Below are 20,242 nucleotides of genomic sequence, written 5' to 3'. Positions count from 1 at the left end.
TGTGTTGCTGACTCCAAGGCCTGCCCTGTTTTCGGGGCAGCCTGCTTGCCACTGCTGACTAAGCTTTCTATGTCACCTGTCCTCATCCCAGGAACCTGGTGGGGGCAGCAGGCGTGGCTCACCTTGGGGTCCCCCTCGAAGATGACCTGCCCCATGAAGTCAGTGTAGAAGACAGCCTCAGCGATGACGGAGAACCAGGTGAGTAGGTGGCAGAGGCACAGGCGCAGCAGCTCCTTGGGCATCTTCAGCATTGACAGCCAGAGTAGACGCACTGTGGTCTCGCCCTCACCCTCCTCGCTCTCTGTGTCCCCACTGGAGGTGGTTGCACCACTTTGGTTCCGGTGCCGGCACCGCTGCCGCTGCCGCTTCTGCAGGTCGTAGAGGTCATTCATGCTGCGGGAGGACTTGATGAGGACAACAGCATTGGCCCGCCGGAAGCGGTAGCAGTGCGAGCCCATCTTGCCGTAGTAGGAAAAGGTGCTGGAGGCCTGCCGGCGGAACAGGTGCCGCCGCCGCCGCACAGAGCCAGATGCAGCTGAGGGCTTCACGTCAACCCTGCTGCAGACACCGAAGACATCTCTTGGTGGGGAGCCACTTCCGTTTGGGACTTTAGCTTCATTCAAGTGATTATCGAGCAACCCGTCGTCGTCCTTTGAGTTTTCCCTGAGGAATGTCGACAGGCAGGGCAGCTTGGCCTTCGCCAGCTCCTGGCTGGTGCTCCGGGGAGTGCTGGGGTAGGAGGCGTCGTGGAAGATGGACGGCTCGATGTCACGCAGGAACAGCAGCTCGGGCTCCACCTCCAGGGCCGCGTCCGGCATGTGCAGCACAGAGTCGCTCTTGCTCCTCACCATGGCCACGTCAAGGTAGTCCAGGCTGAGCTCATGCTCCGACTGGACCTCCTCGGGGAGCAGAGATGGGCCGTACGGCTCGCCCCCGTCCAGGGTGGGGGTCAGGGGCACGAACTTGGTGCCGGGCGGCACGTCGGCTTCCTCGGCGCCCCGCTCTTGCTGGGGGCTATACTGCTCCTCCTCAATGCTGAAGAGGTGGAGGGCCACGGACACCGTGAAGACGACGGCCGCAAAGAAGAAGAGGACTTGGTTCTGCGTCTTAAACCAATCACCCAGGAAAGTCTGGGTCCAGTCCAGCCCTCCCAGCACATAGCCGATGGCCCCTCCGAGGCCTGGGGGTGACAAGAGAGAGCAGAGAGTGGCCCATGAGCCATGCAGGGGCAGCTCTTGCAGGGAAAGGTCTAGAAGGCTTCCACTGTCAAACGTGGTGCCAGGGACACTTCTTAGTTGCAGTTACGTTACAGGTTAGGACCCAAGGTTTAGAGAGAATAAGAAAATACGGAGAAACAAAACAAAGACAAAAAACACAACTGACTCTGGGCTTGAGAATTCTAATCTAACTGATCTCTACTTAACCAATTAAGAATGGACAAAGCTCAGGATCTGGGATAAGCCATGGCCAGGACATGCCTTCTTGTGCAAGTGACAATGCCAGCTGTCATCACATGGGCATTGTGCCTCACAGGAGGGTCTAGACAGGACCCCTGGCTTCATCCCCCTGGGGAACAGCTTGCCGTCCAGGCCGGTCTTATCTGACCTCTCCCCACTCCCAGCTCCCACTGTCTCCTGGTCCTCCTGGGCCTCAGTGGTCAGCAGGAGATGCCCTCAAACTTCCAGCCCTGAGGCTCTGGCTCTGAGGCACACCCTCTCCCATTCTGGAACGGGCCGAGCTCACAGGCAGGCTTGCTAGGTGTGTCAACCTTTAGAACCCAGAACCCAGCCCTCCTCCACACCCGTTTTCCCCACAGGACTGTGATTCTGGCTCTGGGTAGGTCAGGTGGGACCGCCTCAGCCACACGAGGGCATCGGTGAGGGGCGCTTTACCAGCAGAGAAGGCATGGATATTGAGGGCCATGTCTTGTTCCTCACTGTCCACCACATCCAACAGGTAGGCACGGATGGGCCCCTCGGTGGCATCTGCACTGAAGTCCAGGACCACCACCCCCAGCACCGTGAGGACGATGCCGATGGGCTGCCGGGTGGGCACGTCGCCGAGGGCCAGACCTGTGCAGAACACACGGGAAAGGACACAGATCTCAGGGTCTGAAATCAGGCTCTGGAAAACAACTGTCAGCCCTAGAAGGGGGCGACGGATGAGGGACCAGCAACAACTTCTCCTGTGATCAGAAAAGTAATTTGTATTCTTTGGCATGGACTCACGGTAAAGAAGCTGGGTTTTGTTTTTCCCACTTTTGTTGTTGGCAAGGTTATTTTTCCTCCTCACTCACTGTAGATACCCATGGAACCTTACAGAGCTTATCCTTATTTTTTTAATTAAGAAGAGGAAACTCGACCTTCCTATTCCAGCCACCTCTGAGAAGACGTCTGCTGGGCTGGGCATGCTAGTTATCAGGGGTGGCATTTGTAAGCCCATGGTGCCCCGTGTGGAAGTTGTATGTCAGCCCCCGTCCCGGGCCTGGGCCCCATGCAGGCAGGCAGCTCCATCTGCCTCTACGCCCTGCAGCTGGCACGGTACTGATGCCCAGTCATATGTTCAGTTATACTAAACAAATAACATATTTATAATTATCCAAACAATGACTCGGAAATGGTGGTTTTACAGGCCTTCCAAAAGACCCAGGTTTGGACTGGCCTTATCACTGTTACAGTGATATGTATGTTGATATATAACCTGTATGATGGTTTGAAAGGATTATGTGCCTTAGAAAAGCCATGTTTTAATCCCAATCTAAGTTTGTGGGAGCAAAATTTCTTTTTAATCCCTATTCAACAATGTAGGTTGGAATCTTTTGATTAGATTATCTCCTTAGGGATGTGACTCACCCAATATTGGTTTTTAATACCTTGGATTAGATGGAGATGTGACTCCACCCATTCCAAGTGGGTCTAGATTAGTTTAGTAGAATTCTTTGAAAGAGGAAGCTATTTTGGAGAAAGTTTCAGAATGAGAAAAACGAAACCACAGAGCCCACGCAGCCAGAGACCTTAAGAGATAAAGAAGGAAAATGCCCCCAGGGGAGCTTCATGAAACAAGAAGCCTGGAAAGAAAGCTAGCAGACATTGCTATGTTTGTCACGGGCCTTTCCAGTTGAGAGAGAACCCCTGAACTTCATCGCCTTTCTTAAGTGAAGGTAACCTCTTGTTGGTGTCTTAATTGGGACACCAATTAATCCCCTAAGGTCGATGCTGATAACATTTTCATTTTAAGAGTCAGGCTACCTCCAAGGCATCTAGTGGAGACCTGTGGCTACCTAAATGGTACCCTAGAGGGATTCTAGACCTGTAGTGAAATATTACCTAAAAATAATAATTCTTTCTACTGGGAGATTTTCAAGTTAAAGTCTCTGATCAGCTTGAGTTCCAGAGGGGTTGCGGCTCTAAAGAGAAAAGAAGCAAACAGTCTCAGCTTGTATACAAGGCCTCCTTAAATGAGTACGAGCTCCAAAAGAAGCTACGCCCACACATGAGTTCCACCTACCTCTGAGGAATCTGTTCCTGAACCCAGAGATCAAACAGCTAACCCTAATGAATGGAACAGAACTGAATGAACCTTAATTTACTGCCAGTCAGACTCAGTGGAACCCTCTAGCAAAAAGAGGCTGCGGCAGTGGCTTCCGGTGCACAGTCTGGGGCCCAGAAGCAGTCTGAACACAGAGGGTCTGTCCTACCTGTGGTGCAGCTAAGGGTTGTGTGGTAGGGAGCCCCTGCCTGCCATCTTGGAGGTGAGCTGCCTGGGGAAAGAAAGGGTACGGCTGTTAGGGTGTGGGGACAAGCCAGCCCTGGTGGGTCACTTTCGGGTGAGATCAACAAGCAAGGATGTGCCTGAAAACAACACTTCATTCTCTCTGAACCTCAGTTTTCTTGTTGTGAAAACGAGAGACATGAAAGTGACACCCCAGGCTGCAGTTAATAGCCTGAGTGAGCCAGCTGCTCTGGTGCCCAGCAGGCTGCAGGAAGAGAGGACTTCTGCCCTGCTCTGCCTGGGAAGGTGATGGCCCCTGAATGTCTGGGCTGGGGGCATGCTCAGGCAGGAAGGGGTGTCAGTATGAGAGCAGCCTTCCCAGCAAGGCACAGCCTGGCGGGCATGGGGAAGCTCCGAGAAGCTGAGCAGCCCTCCCTGTGCTGCTGCCAGGTTTTCTGGGCACCACAGCTACCAGCTGAATTGAGGCAGACCTTGAGGCAAAGCTCTATGTATATCAGAACACACATTACACTCTTCTGTCTTAAAAAGCAGAAAACAAGGTTTCATTTTTGATGGTTTTGACAGGTGCCCTAAAGGCAAAATTATTTTCCCACGTAGAACTGCTTTAATTAAAAACAAGAAGAAAAAGAAAAACAAAACAAAACAGGCACGTGAAACAAAAAAACAAACACTGAACTAGGTTCTGTACATTTTCAATACCAAGTCTAAGAAAAGGAGAGAGAAAAAAAAGAAAAGATAATTTCTGAAATAATGCTGGAAACAGGATGTGGTGTCAGATATGCATTAAAAACAAATGGATCACAACAGGAAACATTTCCCTGTGAACAGGTTGCTACGGCTTTCCCACATGGGCCTGGCTCCAGCGCTGCTGAGTCTGCCGTGCCAGTGATCAGGGCCAGGGCAGATGGTGGCCAGGCCCAGCTTAGGACCCAGCCCAGCAACCCCATTTCTGGATGGAAGGGGTCCAGCCCAGAGGCCCATGTGGGTCACACAAGCAGAGGGCCTGAGTTAGTGAACACGACCCACATTTCAGTGAGTGAAAAGGTCCCCCAGGTTAGAACTCGCCTGTAGATGCTTTAGGATACACAGCACTTACCGATAGCAGAGCCATTAAGGAAAAGTGCGATGCCAAAGAGGACGCCGATGCAGAGGGCAAGAATGAACGGCCGCCGCCGGCCCCAGCTGAGGGTGCAGCGGTCACTCGCAGAGCCGATGAGGGGTGTGCAGATGAGGCCAAAGATGGGGCTCAGGAACCAGGTGAGGCTGTAGTACTGCTCTGGAAGGCCTGAAACAGAGACACGGGCCAGTTACCTGCACACATGCAGATACCACAGACAGACATGTACACACACCTGCTTGTGACAAAGACACAGAGATACAGGCACACAGATACACACTGGTCACACATGCAGGCACACACATACACACACAGGTTATCTGTACAGGCATACATTCATGCTGGTTAGACTCTGCTATCGTCACTCGGGAAGCACTGGGACAGGCTTCCTGTATATACATACACACTCACTCCACTCAGGGTAGACTTGCTTTTATCTGTGAGGTATGGTTACTTTAAGTCAACCAAACCCTGTTAGTATCAAGTGACCAGAGGCCGAGCACCACAGAGGAAAGCTCCTGAGCTTTGGAGTCCAGGCAGACCTGGGGACCTTCAGGTCCAATACCACGGGTAGGCATACAACACATCAAGTGAGCACAGTAGGCACACAGCACCTGTGGATAGAACCTGGCCCAGAGTCTGTACACAACAGGTACCTGGAGGGGGCTGTGGTAGAAGCCAAGGCCTTCTCCATCCACCGGTGCTGACTAAGGCCTCAGGGCTGGACGCTGCTGAATGCTACTGGAGATCCCAGCATTGCCTATGATGGACTATTTCTCTTGAGCCTGAGACACTGTCCCTTGTGACCAAGACGAGGACAGTGACTGCAACTTAGAGAGGTTGCAAGAACCCATGCTAACAGAATTCTGGGCTTTGCAGGCTGATGCTAGACCACAGAGGGGTCACACGGCCACTGCCACTAACATGCTAAATGACCCCACAGCAGTCCTATCGGAGGGTACCTGAGTGGCTGCTAAATGGGGGCGAGAAAGAGCATCAATGTGTGTCCAGCTTGAGCCCTAGGGCTGTGACTCTTCCTAACCACCCAGGGAGGGAGGGGGTAGTGCCCATCGAATAGATGTGGAACTTGAAGCTCAGAGAGGTTAGGGAACCTGCCCCTGGCCACACCGCAAGAGAACTTAAACTCAGGGTTCCCAATTCCCAGTCCACATCCCTCCCCCCCCCACACACTGCCTCCTATCACCCCAACCAGAATGTCACTGACAGGTGAACGGACAAATGAAGCAGTGTCCAATGGAGCACTTTACGGCCATGAACAAGTTGCAGCAAGCCACTGCAGCGTGGATGTGCTCAAACGCAACAGTGAATATAAGAAGCCAGATGCAGAGTGGGTGTACTCCATGATTCCACCCACATGGCCTCAGAATGGGCCACCCTGTAACTGGTGTGAGAGGTCAGGGTGGGGATCTCCACTGGCAGGGCTGGATAGGGGACTGGGGGGCTGGTCTGGTCCCGCAGTGACCTAGACGGCGATCACGCAGGTGTGCTCTCTTAGTGACAACCCCTCCAGCTGGAGACTTCAGAAGTATTTTGCATTTCTTAGCAGGTTACCCTTTAATAAAAAGTTTACTTAAAAAACAGTTGATTGTATACTTTGGATTAGGGGTTTGTATGGGGTGTGAATATATTTTAATAAAATTACATTAAAAAAATAAAATAAAAATAAAGAGACTCTGGCATGAGTCATTTGGCTAACATCTACCCCAGCCCTGAAGGCAGTGAAAAATGGAATATTGTGTTGAGCTAGTAAGAAAAATAAGCTGTGTAGGAGGAAATCATTTTCAAAGAAGGGAAGCACCTTCCAAAATTCTTGCTAACTTGCCCATTAAAATATTGATGCATTCAGGCCAGAATTTCAGGTGTTTGCTTTGACCTTGTCACCACACAGAGCTTTAGGAAGGCTGAACTTTATTCTGATTTAAAGTCAGCAAAATGTTTCAGGAAACAAGAAGTTTGCTGAATGTGCTCCAGTGGGATGGGCCCTGGTTCCTTGTCTTTCATCACTCAAGCTATTCAGAGAAGGGGAAGCAGCAGCAGCTGGACCCGTGGAGATGGTGATCACATTCAATGACACATACATTGAGTTATCATATTTCTTGGCCCTGATTCTTTAGCGAAACTATTTACTTAGAGAATTCAATATAGCCCCATTTCAGAAAGAAGGAATGCATTTATTAGCCTCAGCACACACAGCTTCCGGCTTTGGTCTGTATTTTAAACTTGTCACGACCTCCTGGATGAATGCTCACTGGCCGCAGTGCATTCGCGCACAAGAGGCGTACCTGCTCCTCACCCCACCCACCTTGGCTCCTGGCCCTGCTGCCTTATCCTCTAACATGAGGAAGTGCTTCTGGTTCCCACCCATGCCAGGCTGAACCTCATCTTTGTTCAAGCAGACTCCTGTGCCCTCCCCCCTTACCTGGGCAGGCCACCGTCACTCCCCCGCAGGGCCCAGAAACCATCTGCGTGCCCTCTGGGAGATTGAATTCCATGGGGCAGTGATGGCTCAGCCACCCCTCCCCTGCCTACTCCCAGCCTGGTACATCAGGTGCACACAGAGGCACTCAAGTGCTTCTGAACTATGCCAAATTGAGATGCCAGGCAGCAAGCCCCTGGCATACCACTCAGGGTGCAAAGTCCACGTCTGTCTGCCAGGTCTGCACCTCCTCGCTCTGCCCGGCCACTGTGCTGAACTACGGTTTACTCCCTTTCTTGACTAAGCACCTGCCACCCCTTGGGCTGGCCCACAGGCCCCCGCCCTTCACAATTCACTGATTCCTCACCCACATCTTCACTCCTGAGGGCCCTCATCTGCCCAGGCCTTCTGGTTTGCCCCACGTTATCAGGCACTTTCCCAACTCTCAGGAAGATGAATAACTGAACACTTTACTTCCCTGCCTCCTGGGCCCAGCCCCTGCCAAGCACATGCCCTTTCTGGCATCTGTAATCTGGGCACCTGCTGACCGGTTGCTGCTGGCCAGGTGCCAGGGGACCGGTGCCTGCAGCAATGTGTGGCCAGCTGGGCTCTGCACTAAGAACGATGCAGACAGAGTCAGCAGACTCAGCCCTGTCCTCACACTGCCCAGTCCGGGGGAAGACAGGCCTCAGCAACACCACCACCACGTGAATGAGCCTGTGTGTGGACGTGCATCAGAGAACTGCCCAGGTGGCCTGGGAAGGCTCTCAGCCCCGTCACGCAGAAGTCTGAGGAGCAAGCAGGCCAGGGAAGAGCCGCAGAAAGAGCTTCAGCAGTGCCAACAACAGGAGTGTTTATCTGTGCTGGCAGATGGGGTGGTCCAGAGGGCAGAACTTCTCACCAGGACAGGCACCTGAGGTGGACTCTGCATCATTCCAACACCTGCTTGGGACTTAAGTAAGATAGTTGCCAAAATTCACGACTGTTTCCAAATCTGAGGGATGCGTTCCTCCAGGCACCCTCCAGCTGGGCATAAGCTGTCACCCATCTGCCCTCCCTTTTGCTATGCGCAGAAACTTCCAAGGTCCAAGAGCAGAGGGTGGCGAACTACAGCTCATGGGCCAAATCTAGCCTTCCACCTGCTTTTTGTGCAACCTGCAAGAAAAGGTTTTACATTTTTAAATAGTTGAAAAAATTCAAAATGAGAATATTCTGTGATGTATAACTGTGTTATGAAACTCACATTTCCACGTCCACGAATAAAGTTCCCATTGGCATACAGCCAAGCTCATTTGTCAGCGTAACGTCTATGGCTGTAGTCGCACTACCATGAGAGTTGAGGAGCTGCGACAGAGACCGTGTGGCCCAGAGTCAAACATTCACTCTGTTCACAGAAAAAACCGGTCAAGCTGTGCTGGCGAACGTCACTTGGTTCTACGTGGCTGAGGGCTTCGCTGTCCTCCACAAGAGGAACCACAGATGTGAGAGGCCTTGGCGCTGCCCGAGGAGGGCTCCTCTACCCTGCAGACCCTCGGAAAATGCTGACTGTGGCCACAAGTCCCAGGGGCTCTGGAGTTCGCCACACCTGCATCAGCAGCACCCACAGACACTTCGCTCATGCTCTTCCATCTGAGCACCTGCAGGTGGGTAGGATGGTGGCTCCGGCAGCAAATTTTGTATTCTTGGTTGCCACGTGCTTCGTGAAAGAGCCACCACTAGGCGAGGAGGTGCAATCGGAGCTGGCTCCCCGCCCCGGCCCCCTCCCGCCCTGGCAAGCCTTAGTATGGCAGGGCCTGGGGCACAGATGTAGGTTCCCAGCACCAGCATCACCATCCCGATGTCCACGCACTCCCTGGCACAGACTAGGAGTGCCTGCTTGCCCCAAGGGTGCTGCCCTGGGGCCAGCAAACTGCATGCAGTGGTGCAGGGCCAGGGGCGTGTGGGGGGTAGTGAGGGCACCTCTGCCTGCGGCATGTTCCTGTGAGAACCAGACACAGGATGGCAGCACCAGCCAGGACAGGGCCAGGGTATGAGCAAGGGTGAGGTTCTCAGGGGCAGCACTGGCAAAAATGGCTTTGGAAATTCTCTCATTCCTTTCTGGAAAAAAAGGCATGTAATTTAAGCCTCTCCACTTGCAGGTTTGTTAGGAAATTTGTTGAGAGGGATGCTAGTCAATAATCCAGGTCCAAACCTACACTGGGTGCTGCCTTCCTGGAGGAACACCTGTGGGCAGATAGCACTCGGTCTGGGGAATCCTGGCTGCTCCTCAGGAAGGAGAGGAGTTGCCCGTGTAACTCACAGACCCTGCTTTAAAGCAGGCCAGTCCTGACCGGTGATGGGGCCAGCTTTGTGCTGACAGCTCCTGCACATGGAGAGACCCTGAGGACACAACAGTACTCCCCACCCCACCAGCCCCAGAACTTGAGCAGCTTCACCAGATCATAAGTGATGCTTCTAACCTGACGGGACTCCCTAGGGCCAGGTGTCAGCACTCCTGGCCCCACCTGTCCCATATCTAGGCCCAGGAGTGCCTCCTCCCCACTGACCCTTCCAGAGGCAGTGGAGCCCATGCTGCAGCTGTCCCCTGTGTCTCACCCTACTGAGGGACTAGTGCTGGGTCTCATGGGAAAACTGAGAACACAGTCCTCCCCCACCCCCCACCGTACCCCATCTCCAGCCCCTCATGGGACCAAAGGCATCCCACAATGAGGCAGGTCCACCAGCCCCACAGGCAGCCCCTATGCCAAGCAGGGGACCATCTTCTGACACCCACAGCAGGCCCCAGACGACACCATCTGCTGTGACCCCAAGTGACAACAGAGTCACCACAGGGAGGGAGGGACTGGGAGCAGTATACTTTGGGGTACCTACCAGCTACTCTCATTGGAGCCCCACCTGGGCATTGGGAAGGCAAGTGGTACTGCCCCCTGATGCCCAGCCAGGATGGGGAGTCCTGAGCCCCCATGGCTGGGCTGCACATGGGCAATCTATCTCCAGCTCAGCCCAGGTCCCCTTCTCTATCCCCACCTGCCTGTAGCTGACATACCTGGTGGGTCCCTCATAGACCAGCATGGGCCAGTGCAGCCAGGGGAGAGCACTTTCTCAACAAGCCCCTGCCTTTATGTTTACAGGCCACCAGGTGGTGAAAGCAGAAGCAGTGCAAGGGAGGCTGCCAGTGATGCCTCAGGGTTCTACACAGTAGTCTCCCTGGTTTCTGGGCCAACACCCTTTGCCCAGGACAGCCTGGCAGCCCCATGCTGGATGCCAGGGAAATACCCAGCCCAGCCCAGAGTACAGGGAAGAGGCCACAATGATACCCTGCCCACCCACTACTTCACCCAACTGCCATGAGGGTCCTGATGGGGTAACAGACATCAAATGTTCTACTGAAGTGGGGTGTGGTTTGTCTCCAGTCACTTCTATTCACAGTCAACAGGCATATGTTAAGCAGGGCCTCCCATGCTGCTGCTGACCAGCTGGGGGCTGCCAATGGGACTACAGGCCCCACCTAAGGTGTCCTTACCCCCACCCTATCAGGGAGGAGTCCCGGACCCACCATGCTCCAGAAGGGAAACTGAGGATCACACACAGGGTAGCACTAGGCTCCCTCCAGGAGAGCTGTCTGCAGAGGCTGGGCTCCTAACTAGAGTACTGTCACCCCCATTTTGTGAGTGGGTACCATTTTCCCACTGGGTCTTGGGCTCTTTTCAGGGCTCCTAACACAAGAGCTGATATGCAGACAACACAGCAAGTCCACAAACTCCAAACAAATCCAACAGCTCCAGCTCCCCAAACAGGTGTACCCAGAGAGCCCTCTCCTAGAAGGGGGAGAGCCTGGGGTGGACAGCCATGCTAACAGCAGATCACATGCTACTGCCCACAGGGGGCTGGTGCCACCCCAGAGGCTGGGATGCTATTACCCCAGCCTGCCCTGCCCACCCTGGAGGAGCCTCAAGTCCACCAGAGAGCAAGAGGAACAAGCTGTGGGCGCCAAGGGGGCTGCAGGAGAGTTCCAGGTTCAGCCCTCACTGACTCCCTAACGGCTGCCCACAGTAGAAGGCGACGGGGCTGGGCAGGCCGAGGAAAGAGGGATGAGGCCCAGGAAGAGCCAACACCAAAGGGGGCTTTTCTCTTCCTTTTAATTTTTTTTCTAAATTACCTAAAAGTAAATTCTAGGCTGCAAAGAAAGTCCAACCCCACACTAGGTGTTCAAGCCCTTAGTTTCAGTTCTTATACCTGAGCTGTTTGGACTTGGCCACAGGAACAGCTGGGGTAGGTGGGCACAGCAGCTGCCTGCCCCTGCCCTCACCTCCCCGCCTGCCCCTCCCTGCTCCATGCAGCACGCATGGGCACTGAGGGGAACATCAATGGGGTACCATGGTCACTTTCTCTGCTTATGCATGTGGGCAAAAATAAATAAATGCTATACATGACTTCTTTAGAGGAGCCCCGGAGGAACAAGTGGTGTCGTCAACCCCCTAGGCAGTCCTGGCACCCCGAGCAACTGCCGCCACCCGGCACAACTCTGCCACCAGCGAGAGGCTGCACTGGGACACCGCGGACATGGCATTTCCCAGAGAGCTATAAACAAACAGAATACCAGCTCATAGTAAATAACTGTTGTTTTTTTTCCAGGCAAAAGTTGAACAACAATGGTGGGAGCAGGCGGGCTCCCTGTTCACAGGAAACACTCCCCGTGTCCCCTCCAGCAGAGGGCTGTGAGGTCACGGGACGGCAAGGCGCACAGGCACACACGGACCTCCATTCACAGCACCGCGCTGGATAAACTGGTGTGCTTGGGGGAGGGGCGGGGCAATGGGAAAGTTGCCTGTAAATGTTTAACAAAAGATCTGAAATGGGAATAGGAACTTACACTCTTTCTTTCAATGGACAAAGCCTTCCACATCAAGATACGTTTGTATTCTTAGACAAATGTCACAGTGACATTAAACTCATGAGAACTAGGTTTTGGTGGGAAACACTTAGCATCCTTGAATGACCTCTGATGACTTAAGTCGATGACCAATGACCATGCACCATCCACTTTCAGGGCTTCAGACAAGCAAAAGAAACAACAGTCTCTGTACTTTAGAACTCAAAATCGGGTACAAGAGCCAGGCATGAGCAAATGCCACTGGTGGCCCTGCTCGAACACCAGGACCCAAGAAGGGCTGTGCCAAGTCTCCGGGGACGCCTCCCTGGGCTGTGAGGGTCTGCCAGGGGCTGAGTGGGATGGGATCCAGACACCACAGCCGAAGGGGGGCACTACAGAACAGCAAGGAGCATTCCAGAAACACTGGAGTCATGGGAATGTAGAGAGGAAGAATTAAAAAGAAAGGGAAGTGAGCTTGAACACTTTTTCTGGGGCTCTGGCTCAAACTGCACCTTACTGGTGTTTGAGAGCACACAGGAGTGTGACTGCAAGTGTTTCTGCTATCAGACTCATCTCCGGACCCCTCTGCCACCCCCAGGGTGCATGGACGAGGCCATGGAGCCCCATTCTCAGATGAGAGGCTCAGTAACCCCCACAGACCCCACAGGGGGAGGGCTCTGAGGAGCTGGGGCCTGGGATGCCACTCCCTAGGTGGGCCTGGGCCATAGCTGTTTTCCCGGGACCTCAGGAAAGTCCTCAGTTCCAGGAAGCATTGCTGACACACTCCTATCCACAGATGACGGTGTTCAGTAGCACCTCTGAGAAAAGGGCTGGCTCAGAGCCCCTGCGGTGCCACTTTCTCTGCAATGCACCCATGAGAGTGCCCTTGGGGGAGGCAGCTGTAGAAAAGTGACCTGAAAGCCGAGTCCATCTCATATATTCATTCTGCTTCCAGCAGATATACGATGATGAAGAGAGTCAAGACGCACCTTTGTGGCTTACTGTGCCCCCTTAGACTGGTTGATTTTGGATGCAGGCAACAGTTTCAAATGGTGGTATTCAAACCTACTGAAGGTTCTGTTACTTTAATTCCCCAAGTTTTAAAGGATCTTTCTTTTGGTAAAATAAATATCCACAGCTTCTTATGTTGGTGCCTGTGGCCAGGCCCCTGCCACCCCTGCACCAGGGATGTGAGGACCCTGCAAGGATGGCGCTCTTTCTATCTCTAAGAGGGGAAGAGCTGCATCAGGCCAGCTGGCTCACTTGGCCAGGTCCGAGCCAGGCCTGAGCATCTGGTAAGCCACAGGGGACCACACCTCCTACTTTCCTGCCATTCCAAGCACAGCTGTGGTGCCCGGCTCCCAGGGAGCCTTGACCTACGAGCTCCTCTGGAGTATGGCCCACTGCAAGGCAGGACATTGGCGGCTCTCTGTCCCAACGAGTAAACCAACCATCCATCCTTAAGGATCTTTAAAACAAATGTTGCAATAAGCAAACACCTTCACAATGACATAAGCGATGTTATCTTAGTTGTACAAGACACTGTATGGCTCTCGGCTTGAGATTTCAGAAGCTTTCTGAAGAGCACAAAAAGCCCTGCTCCAGGGCCAGTCTGCTGCCACCTCTGTTCATTCATCCCAGAAGCCAAGTGTCACCTCCACCCCAAGGTGGAAAGACTTTTCTCTGGAAGGACACCATCACCCACCCCGTGATGCTGGCAGGAAGCCCAGGAGCCACCTCTGACCCGAGACCTCCAGCTCCCTGACACCCAGTGCACTGAGACCACCATCCCATGTCGCAGCCTGTCTCCCTCTCACTGCTTTCTCCTCATCCCTAGTCCAAGCCACCCCTTTCCTCAGGCTGCCTGCACTTGTCTCCTTATCCTTCCTGCTTCCCACAGTGTTTGCACATGCTGTTCCCTTAGCCTAAACACCCTTCCTTCCCTCTTACTTGATTAACTCCACTTACAGAAATGGCAGTTTTATGAAAATGGTTTTCCCTGAGGCAATAACTTTTGACTGTTTGCCTCTCTTGTTCCTCTAATTCGCTCACCACCTGGCAACCTGGCAGCCAGTGACCTTTCAAAAGCCAAGTTAGATGATGTTTCTCCATTGCTTAGACTTTCCCGTGGCTTCCAGCACACTTGGAATGAAATCTAAACTTTTTCTGTGTTCTCTAAGGGCCTATCCTATCCAGCCCCATGCCTCTGCCCCCACTTCCCTGGGCTCTGGCCACCCTGCCCATCCACACCCCCTTGGCCCTGTGCTCTAGCCCCCAATCCTATTCTGTTCCTAGGACACACCAAGCTCACATCCACACCAGGACCCTTGCCACAGTAGTGGGCTCCATGTGTGCGTACCCCCTTCACCTTCATCTTTGCAGGGCAGACCCTCTTATCATTCAGATCCTCCTACCCACAGTGTTTTGTGCTTCAGAGCACCCATCACCATCCCAACTTCTCTTGTTCATTTGTTCACTCTTCTACTGTCTGAGTGTGAGCTTTAGGATGTCTGGTCAACTGCTGGGCCCACCTAGGGTGGTGCCTGGCACACCTGGCACACCCACGGTTCTCAGCACACATCTGCTGCATAAGGTGCCTGGCTGTGACGGCTCTCACCAGCCTCCCCACTGGCAGAGGGCGCGCCAGCATCTGATGTGAAAGAAGCCTGAGACTGATCCAGACAAGCCAGAACCCCACAGTACCCACCACTAGCTCAAAGCTGAGCTCCCTGTACAAGAAGGGCCACAGTGGGCTCTGTGGGTGGGAGGCAAGTGGGCCTCTGGGCAGCCAGCCCTGAGTAGCCCTCTCGGCTCACGGGAAGTGGGGACGCTGGTAACAGTGGGCCATTCAACACAGTGCCAGGCCTGCAGGACCGAACCTTGGTCTAGGACCCTCCCTCATATTCCTGAAGCTGCAATGGTATGATTTAAGTGGACAGTGACTTCAAAATGTCAGAAGACAACTCAGTAGCTCAATTACATGATTGTGAGAAAGTTCTCTCAGAATCCATCTGCTATCCATTAACAGATGACATGTAAAGGCCTTGTATTAGATTATCCTCCATGACACTCCCTGAAGTGAAATTTCCTAGGTGGTCCAGGAAACAAGTCCTGATTTCTGCATCCACAACTGAAGGAAGAACCATTATGGCCCATCTGCTGTCAGTTGTGTTCAAGCTACTTGGAATAAATTTCAGACGCCTCCCCCTTTAAACCACAAGCCCACGAATAAAAAGAACAGCATGAATGGTCAGGGCTCAGGGGCTCCCTGTCAAGGCCACATTTGCAACCTCGAGTGGCCTGGGGGCCCTGCACACAGGAGGCTGGGCCCTACAAACAAAAACACCATCCTCAGATTGTACATAAATACCACTGTGAGGGCGAGGGTGTCCCTGAATCGGGGGGCAAGTGGGAAGAGCAGCGGGAGGGAGGCCCAGTGGGCACAGGAAGGAAACCCAGCCTTTAGCCCCTCATCCCAAGCCCTCTTGCCCAGAGGCCCCGAAGCCTGGGCTCCTAATCCCAGAGGGCATCCAAATGCTCCAGCCGGCAATACCCCTTCCCCTACTGCCACACACCTGACACTGTTTTCCTGGGACATCAGCCATTTTCCTTTTATTATAGAAAAAAGTGGCAGGGAAATGCTGAAGAAGGACACATGTCATGGATATGGTGACTCTATCCCTTCCCGACTGGAAACTGGGATGGGTCGTCCTGCCAAGAGGATAGCCCCTTTGAGGCCAGATTTGCTCTAGGAAGGTGTGTGAGGTGCCCCTTCCCACAGTGACACTATGATGAGGCCTGCAGGCACGGCCACCTGCCAGGTATAGCCCAGGAGATGTTTCCACCATCTCTGAGAAGCCAGTTTCCTCATCCACCAAATGGGAGAAATGCCCAGGCCACAGGACTGGCAAGTCCTCCAAAGCCAGGTGACTTGGCTCAAAGGACACCACCCAAATAAACGGAACATCAGCAGGAGAGGCCAGTGCTCATAGGGCCACCCAGCCACCTGGGGCCAAGCAGGATGCTGGAAAATGCCATGGTGACCAGAGGCAGGCTGACAGGTGAAGACCACAATCACCTGGGGGTCACCTCATAGTACCTAAAGAGAAAGGATGCAGCAAGCTGACGTGGAGGCAGAGGCTCATAGGCCAAGGACAGACCCCAGCCCTCAGCACACAGTGGGCCAGGAGGCCCTGGCCAGGCAATCCATGACATTTACTGCCACAGATAGGAATCGTGGTCAACACGAGTGATGCTGAACCTCTGGGCTGCCCCATAAAAATGATGCTGAACCAAATTTGGATTCTTGCTCCTAAACCTTTGAATTACTTGGACAGAAAGCGCCCAGAGTCTGACAAGGGCAAAAGCCCAGGAACCTAAAAAGGAATCTTGTTTACAAAGGCTCCAATAAGAGCTTCCTCTCCCTTCATCTGAGCTGGAAGGGAAAGTCCAGGTAGCCAAGGACCAAAGTCACGAGACGGTGCCTTGGCTGAGGGATGTGGTGGGGACAACAGAAGCTTATTTCTGTGTGTGGATGCCATCCCAACACTGACCACCTCGTGGGCAGCCTACAGAAGTGGGTTTTCAGGTGAGGAAGCTGAGCTTCCTGAAGGTCACGCACTGCCCAAGGTCACCCGCCTAAAGAGAATCTGTCTCCAATGCACAATGTTATCCTTCCCCACGGGGTTCTATGCCTCAGTCCTGGGACTGACTCATATCCAAGGCACAAGTCCTTCAATTCTCAAATTCTAGGTACTGAATTTGGGGCAAGACGGACAAGAAGAAAATATAACAGCACCCCTTTTTTTATACTAATGCATAACAAGTGGCTACCAACACCCTAAGTGGTTGAGAGGGGAGTGGCTAGGTAGTTGTTTTATTTGCTAAAGCTGCCAGAATGCAATATACCAGAAATGGATTGGCCTTTTTTTGGGCATGGGCAGGCTCCAGGAATCAAACCTGGTCTCTGGCACAGCAGGTGAGAATCCTGCCACAGAGCCACCAGTGCACCACCCTTGGACTGGCTTTTATAAAGGGACTTATTTAGTCACAAATTTACAGTTTTTTGGAGAAAAGGCAGCTGGCTTTCCTCTGGATTTCTGTGTCACATGGGAAGGCACATGGCAATATCTGCTGGCCTTTTATCCTGGCTTCTGGTTTCAAACAGCTTTTTCCAGGGCATTTCCAAACATTCTGGCTTATACCAGCTCTGAGCTCTGAGATGAGTTGCTTCTCTCTCTTCTAACTTCTCTTTTTAAGCCTCCAGCTGAGTAAATCAAACGTCACTCACTGTGGAAGCATTCCCCTTAGCCTATCTCAGATGTAATTAGCCATAGATGAAATTCAAGTGCTGATGATTTAAGTCCACAGCAACAGAACAGCTGGGCACCAGCACCTGGTCAAGTTGACAGCTGAACCTATATATCACATTTTGTTCATTGGTGGAATGTTGTCACAGCCATAAATGCACTTGGGCATGTCGACAAACAATGGGCCTCCTTTGTAATGTCTGCCAATTTCCTCAGTGTAAATACTCCCACTGTGGCTGATTTCAAGCTACCAATACGACATCACTGAATGCAGAGTCAGGAAGAGATAAGAAGTATCCCCTTTTCCAGCATTTCTACCACACAGATGCAATAGCCAGAACCTCAAAAGCATGCATATTAGGTAAATGGAGTAAAATAATAAGAAGCAATGAGTTTTAAGTACTTATTACCTTTGCTTTTAACCTAATTGCAAGTATGTAATTTAATTTTTAATAATGGATGTATTTAACAACCAATTCACAAAATCCCTGAAAATTTAACATTCAGCTCTCATAAGTCAGTATGAGCTGCAGGTACCTGGAAATTTCAGGATTCAATAATTATACGACATCTTACCTTCTTCCACAAAGTAGATTTGGAAGTGGTTTTTAAGTGCTGTTAAAAGAAACTAGTGTTTGGAAATTGGGAAATTCAATTCTTACCAATGGTTGCTACTGCAGAGTATCAATAAAGATCTCGAGTACGAGGGAAGGCACTGTAAGCAAGTCTCCCTCCTTCACACTTCTGCTGGCACACAGCAGGTTCTCAGGGAGATGCCTGTGAGTGGGCAATGAGCAGCCAGCACGCTGCAGGCTGTGTAAGTGACAGGCAAACCTAGCATGACAGAGGCAAAACAGTGGTGGAGTGGCCAAGAGTCATGGTCTGGAATCTGAGTGTGAGTTTGAATCTCAGCTCCCACACTCACTAGTTCAGCAAGTGTCTGTTTCCTCACCTATAACAATCTGTAAAATATTATCATATCCAGCTTTTTTAAGAGAACTGAGTAATAATGGACAGCATGCTGCTGGCCCCAGATGTCAATGAACAAGGCGTTACTACTGGAATCTCCACATGTAACTTGCACAAGTGGGAAACTCCCACAACCACCTCTGCTCTCTCCCCACCTTTCAGCATCTTCTGTATTCTACTCCTTAAGGCCTATTTTGCACCCACTGCCTGGCCTGGGGGGCCTTGAAGAAAAGTGGTGGCTCTGGCGGCAGATACACTGGGGAGAAGTAAGTGAAGACACTGCTCTTCGTGAAATATGGTTGAATATCAACAATTCCACACATTTTTACCTGTATTTACATATAAGTCAAACTCTGATTCTACCACTCACAGGCCACGGAGCCTGGGCAACCTAATCACTTTTCTGAGCCTCAATTTTTTTCACGTAGAATGGCCATGCCAGCATCTGCCCTAGGGTCTTTAGGAGAGCCAATGGGTGACAGATGAACCCCCAGCCAATGTGGAAAACAAGCTCTTGACACCCCATGCATGTCTCCCTCTCTGAACCCCTACCGCTCCCCATTATCACTTGAGCCCACTCTCTGATTCCCTACTACCCCCATTCTCATACCAGTCCATTTTCTGAAACCCCAATACCCCCATACCTATGCTTGCCTTTCACAGAGTCTCAACCAAACAGGGCGCCAGGTGGCACAGCTCCCCAAAGAGCATCAGTGTCCACCAGATGCCACGAGGTGGTTAGGAACTGCTTGATCCTATTCCAGGGCCCTGATGTGGCAGATAGCATGTCTCTAGAACATTCTTCTCCACACAGCCATGGCCTGGACCCCATCCTATCCTGCCACTGCATGACAGCAGCCGAGTTAACCTTCCGATCCTGCAGTCCACCCTCCCCACTGCCTGCAGATGATCAGAACCAGACCCAATAACAACGTAAAGGCATCAAGCCATCAACCACAAGCCGGTGAAGTCCAAGCCCTCAAGCACTGCTCACAGGCCCTCGCCTGGGTCCAGCTATGCTTGGCCCTCCTGCCTCAGCTCTGCATGCAGTCAGGCTCTCCATGGACAACATTCTGGCTTTCACTCCCTATCCTGTCCTTCTGGGTGGCCACTGCTCACCATGTGACAAGCCTATTTAAATGGTGTCCTCTGCTAGTTTGCCCTCTCAGCAGATAGAAATCTGTGTTGTTCACCTTGGATGGTCCAGTGCCTGGGCATTAACAGGCCCTCAATAGGCTCCTTGCAAAATGAAATGACTCTTCAGTATGGCATCTCCTGCCATTCCCTCAGCTCACTTGGCCTGTGATGTCTCTGCCCTTAGCTCTCAGTTCAAGAGATCTGCAGAAGTGGCAGGTGGGCTTGTTCACAGTGGTCACACCAGGAAGTGCTGTGAACCCCAGCAGCTTAGCCGAATGCTGACCAAGATGAATCGAGAGGAAAGGAATCCAGTGCCCCTCCCTCATTAGATGATGTCATTTAAGTGCATGCAAGACACCTGAGCCCCACTTAGAGTGCCTGAGCACTGTGCCACAGAGAGCCGGGAACTGCCCCATCCACAGAGAAGGCACCTGCACCAGACGAAAAGGAAAATGAGGCACATCTTGTTCTGGAGAAGGGGTACAGAGGTCCCACCCGGAAGTCCACAACAAATTCTCAAGGACTATATTAAGAACTGACTGACGGTCTGTCACAAACTGGAGCTGCGGGCAGCCAGACGGGCCAAGGGCTTGGCCAGAGGTTGGGAAATGGGCCAGTGCTCAGGGCCAGAGCCAAGGAAGAGGCCTAGGGCAGCCTGCGCTAGGGAG

At 52.4% G+C, this 20,242-nt stretch overlaps 1 protein-coding gene across 1 annotated transcript in view; it reads right to left on the bottom strand.

Moving 5' to 3' along the window:
- The window catches only part of SLC45A4 (solute carrier family 45 member 4), a 48,411-nt gene that overhangs the window by 8,111 nt on the left and 20,058 nt on the right, over positions 1-20,242 (bottom strand). The window contains exons 2-4 of the mRNA XM_077166673.1: positions 4,829-5,017; positions 1,893-2,072; positions 123-1,180 (exon numbers count right to left, since the gene is read on the bottom strand). Of these exons, the coding sequence (XP_077022788.1) occupies positions 123-1,180; positions 1,893-2,072; positions 4,829-5,017 (1,427 nt within the window). The remainder of the gene's footprint in view (positions 1-122; positions 1,181-1,892; positions 2,073-4,828; positions 5,018-20,242) is intronic.

Source organism: Tamandua tetradactyla, chromosome 6 (genome assembly GCF_023851605.1).
Source record: "Tamandua tetradactyla isolate mTamTet1 chromosome 6, mTamTet1.pri, whole genome shotgun sequence".
Taxonomy (NCBI): Eukaryota; Metazoa; Chordata; class Mammalia; order Pilosa; family Myrmecophagidae; genus Tamandua; species Tamandua tetradactyla.
This window is presented reverse-complemented; position numbering and strand designations above follow the sequence as displayed.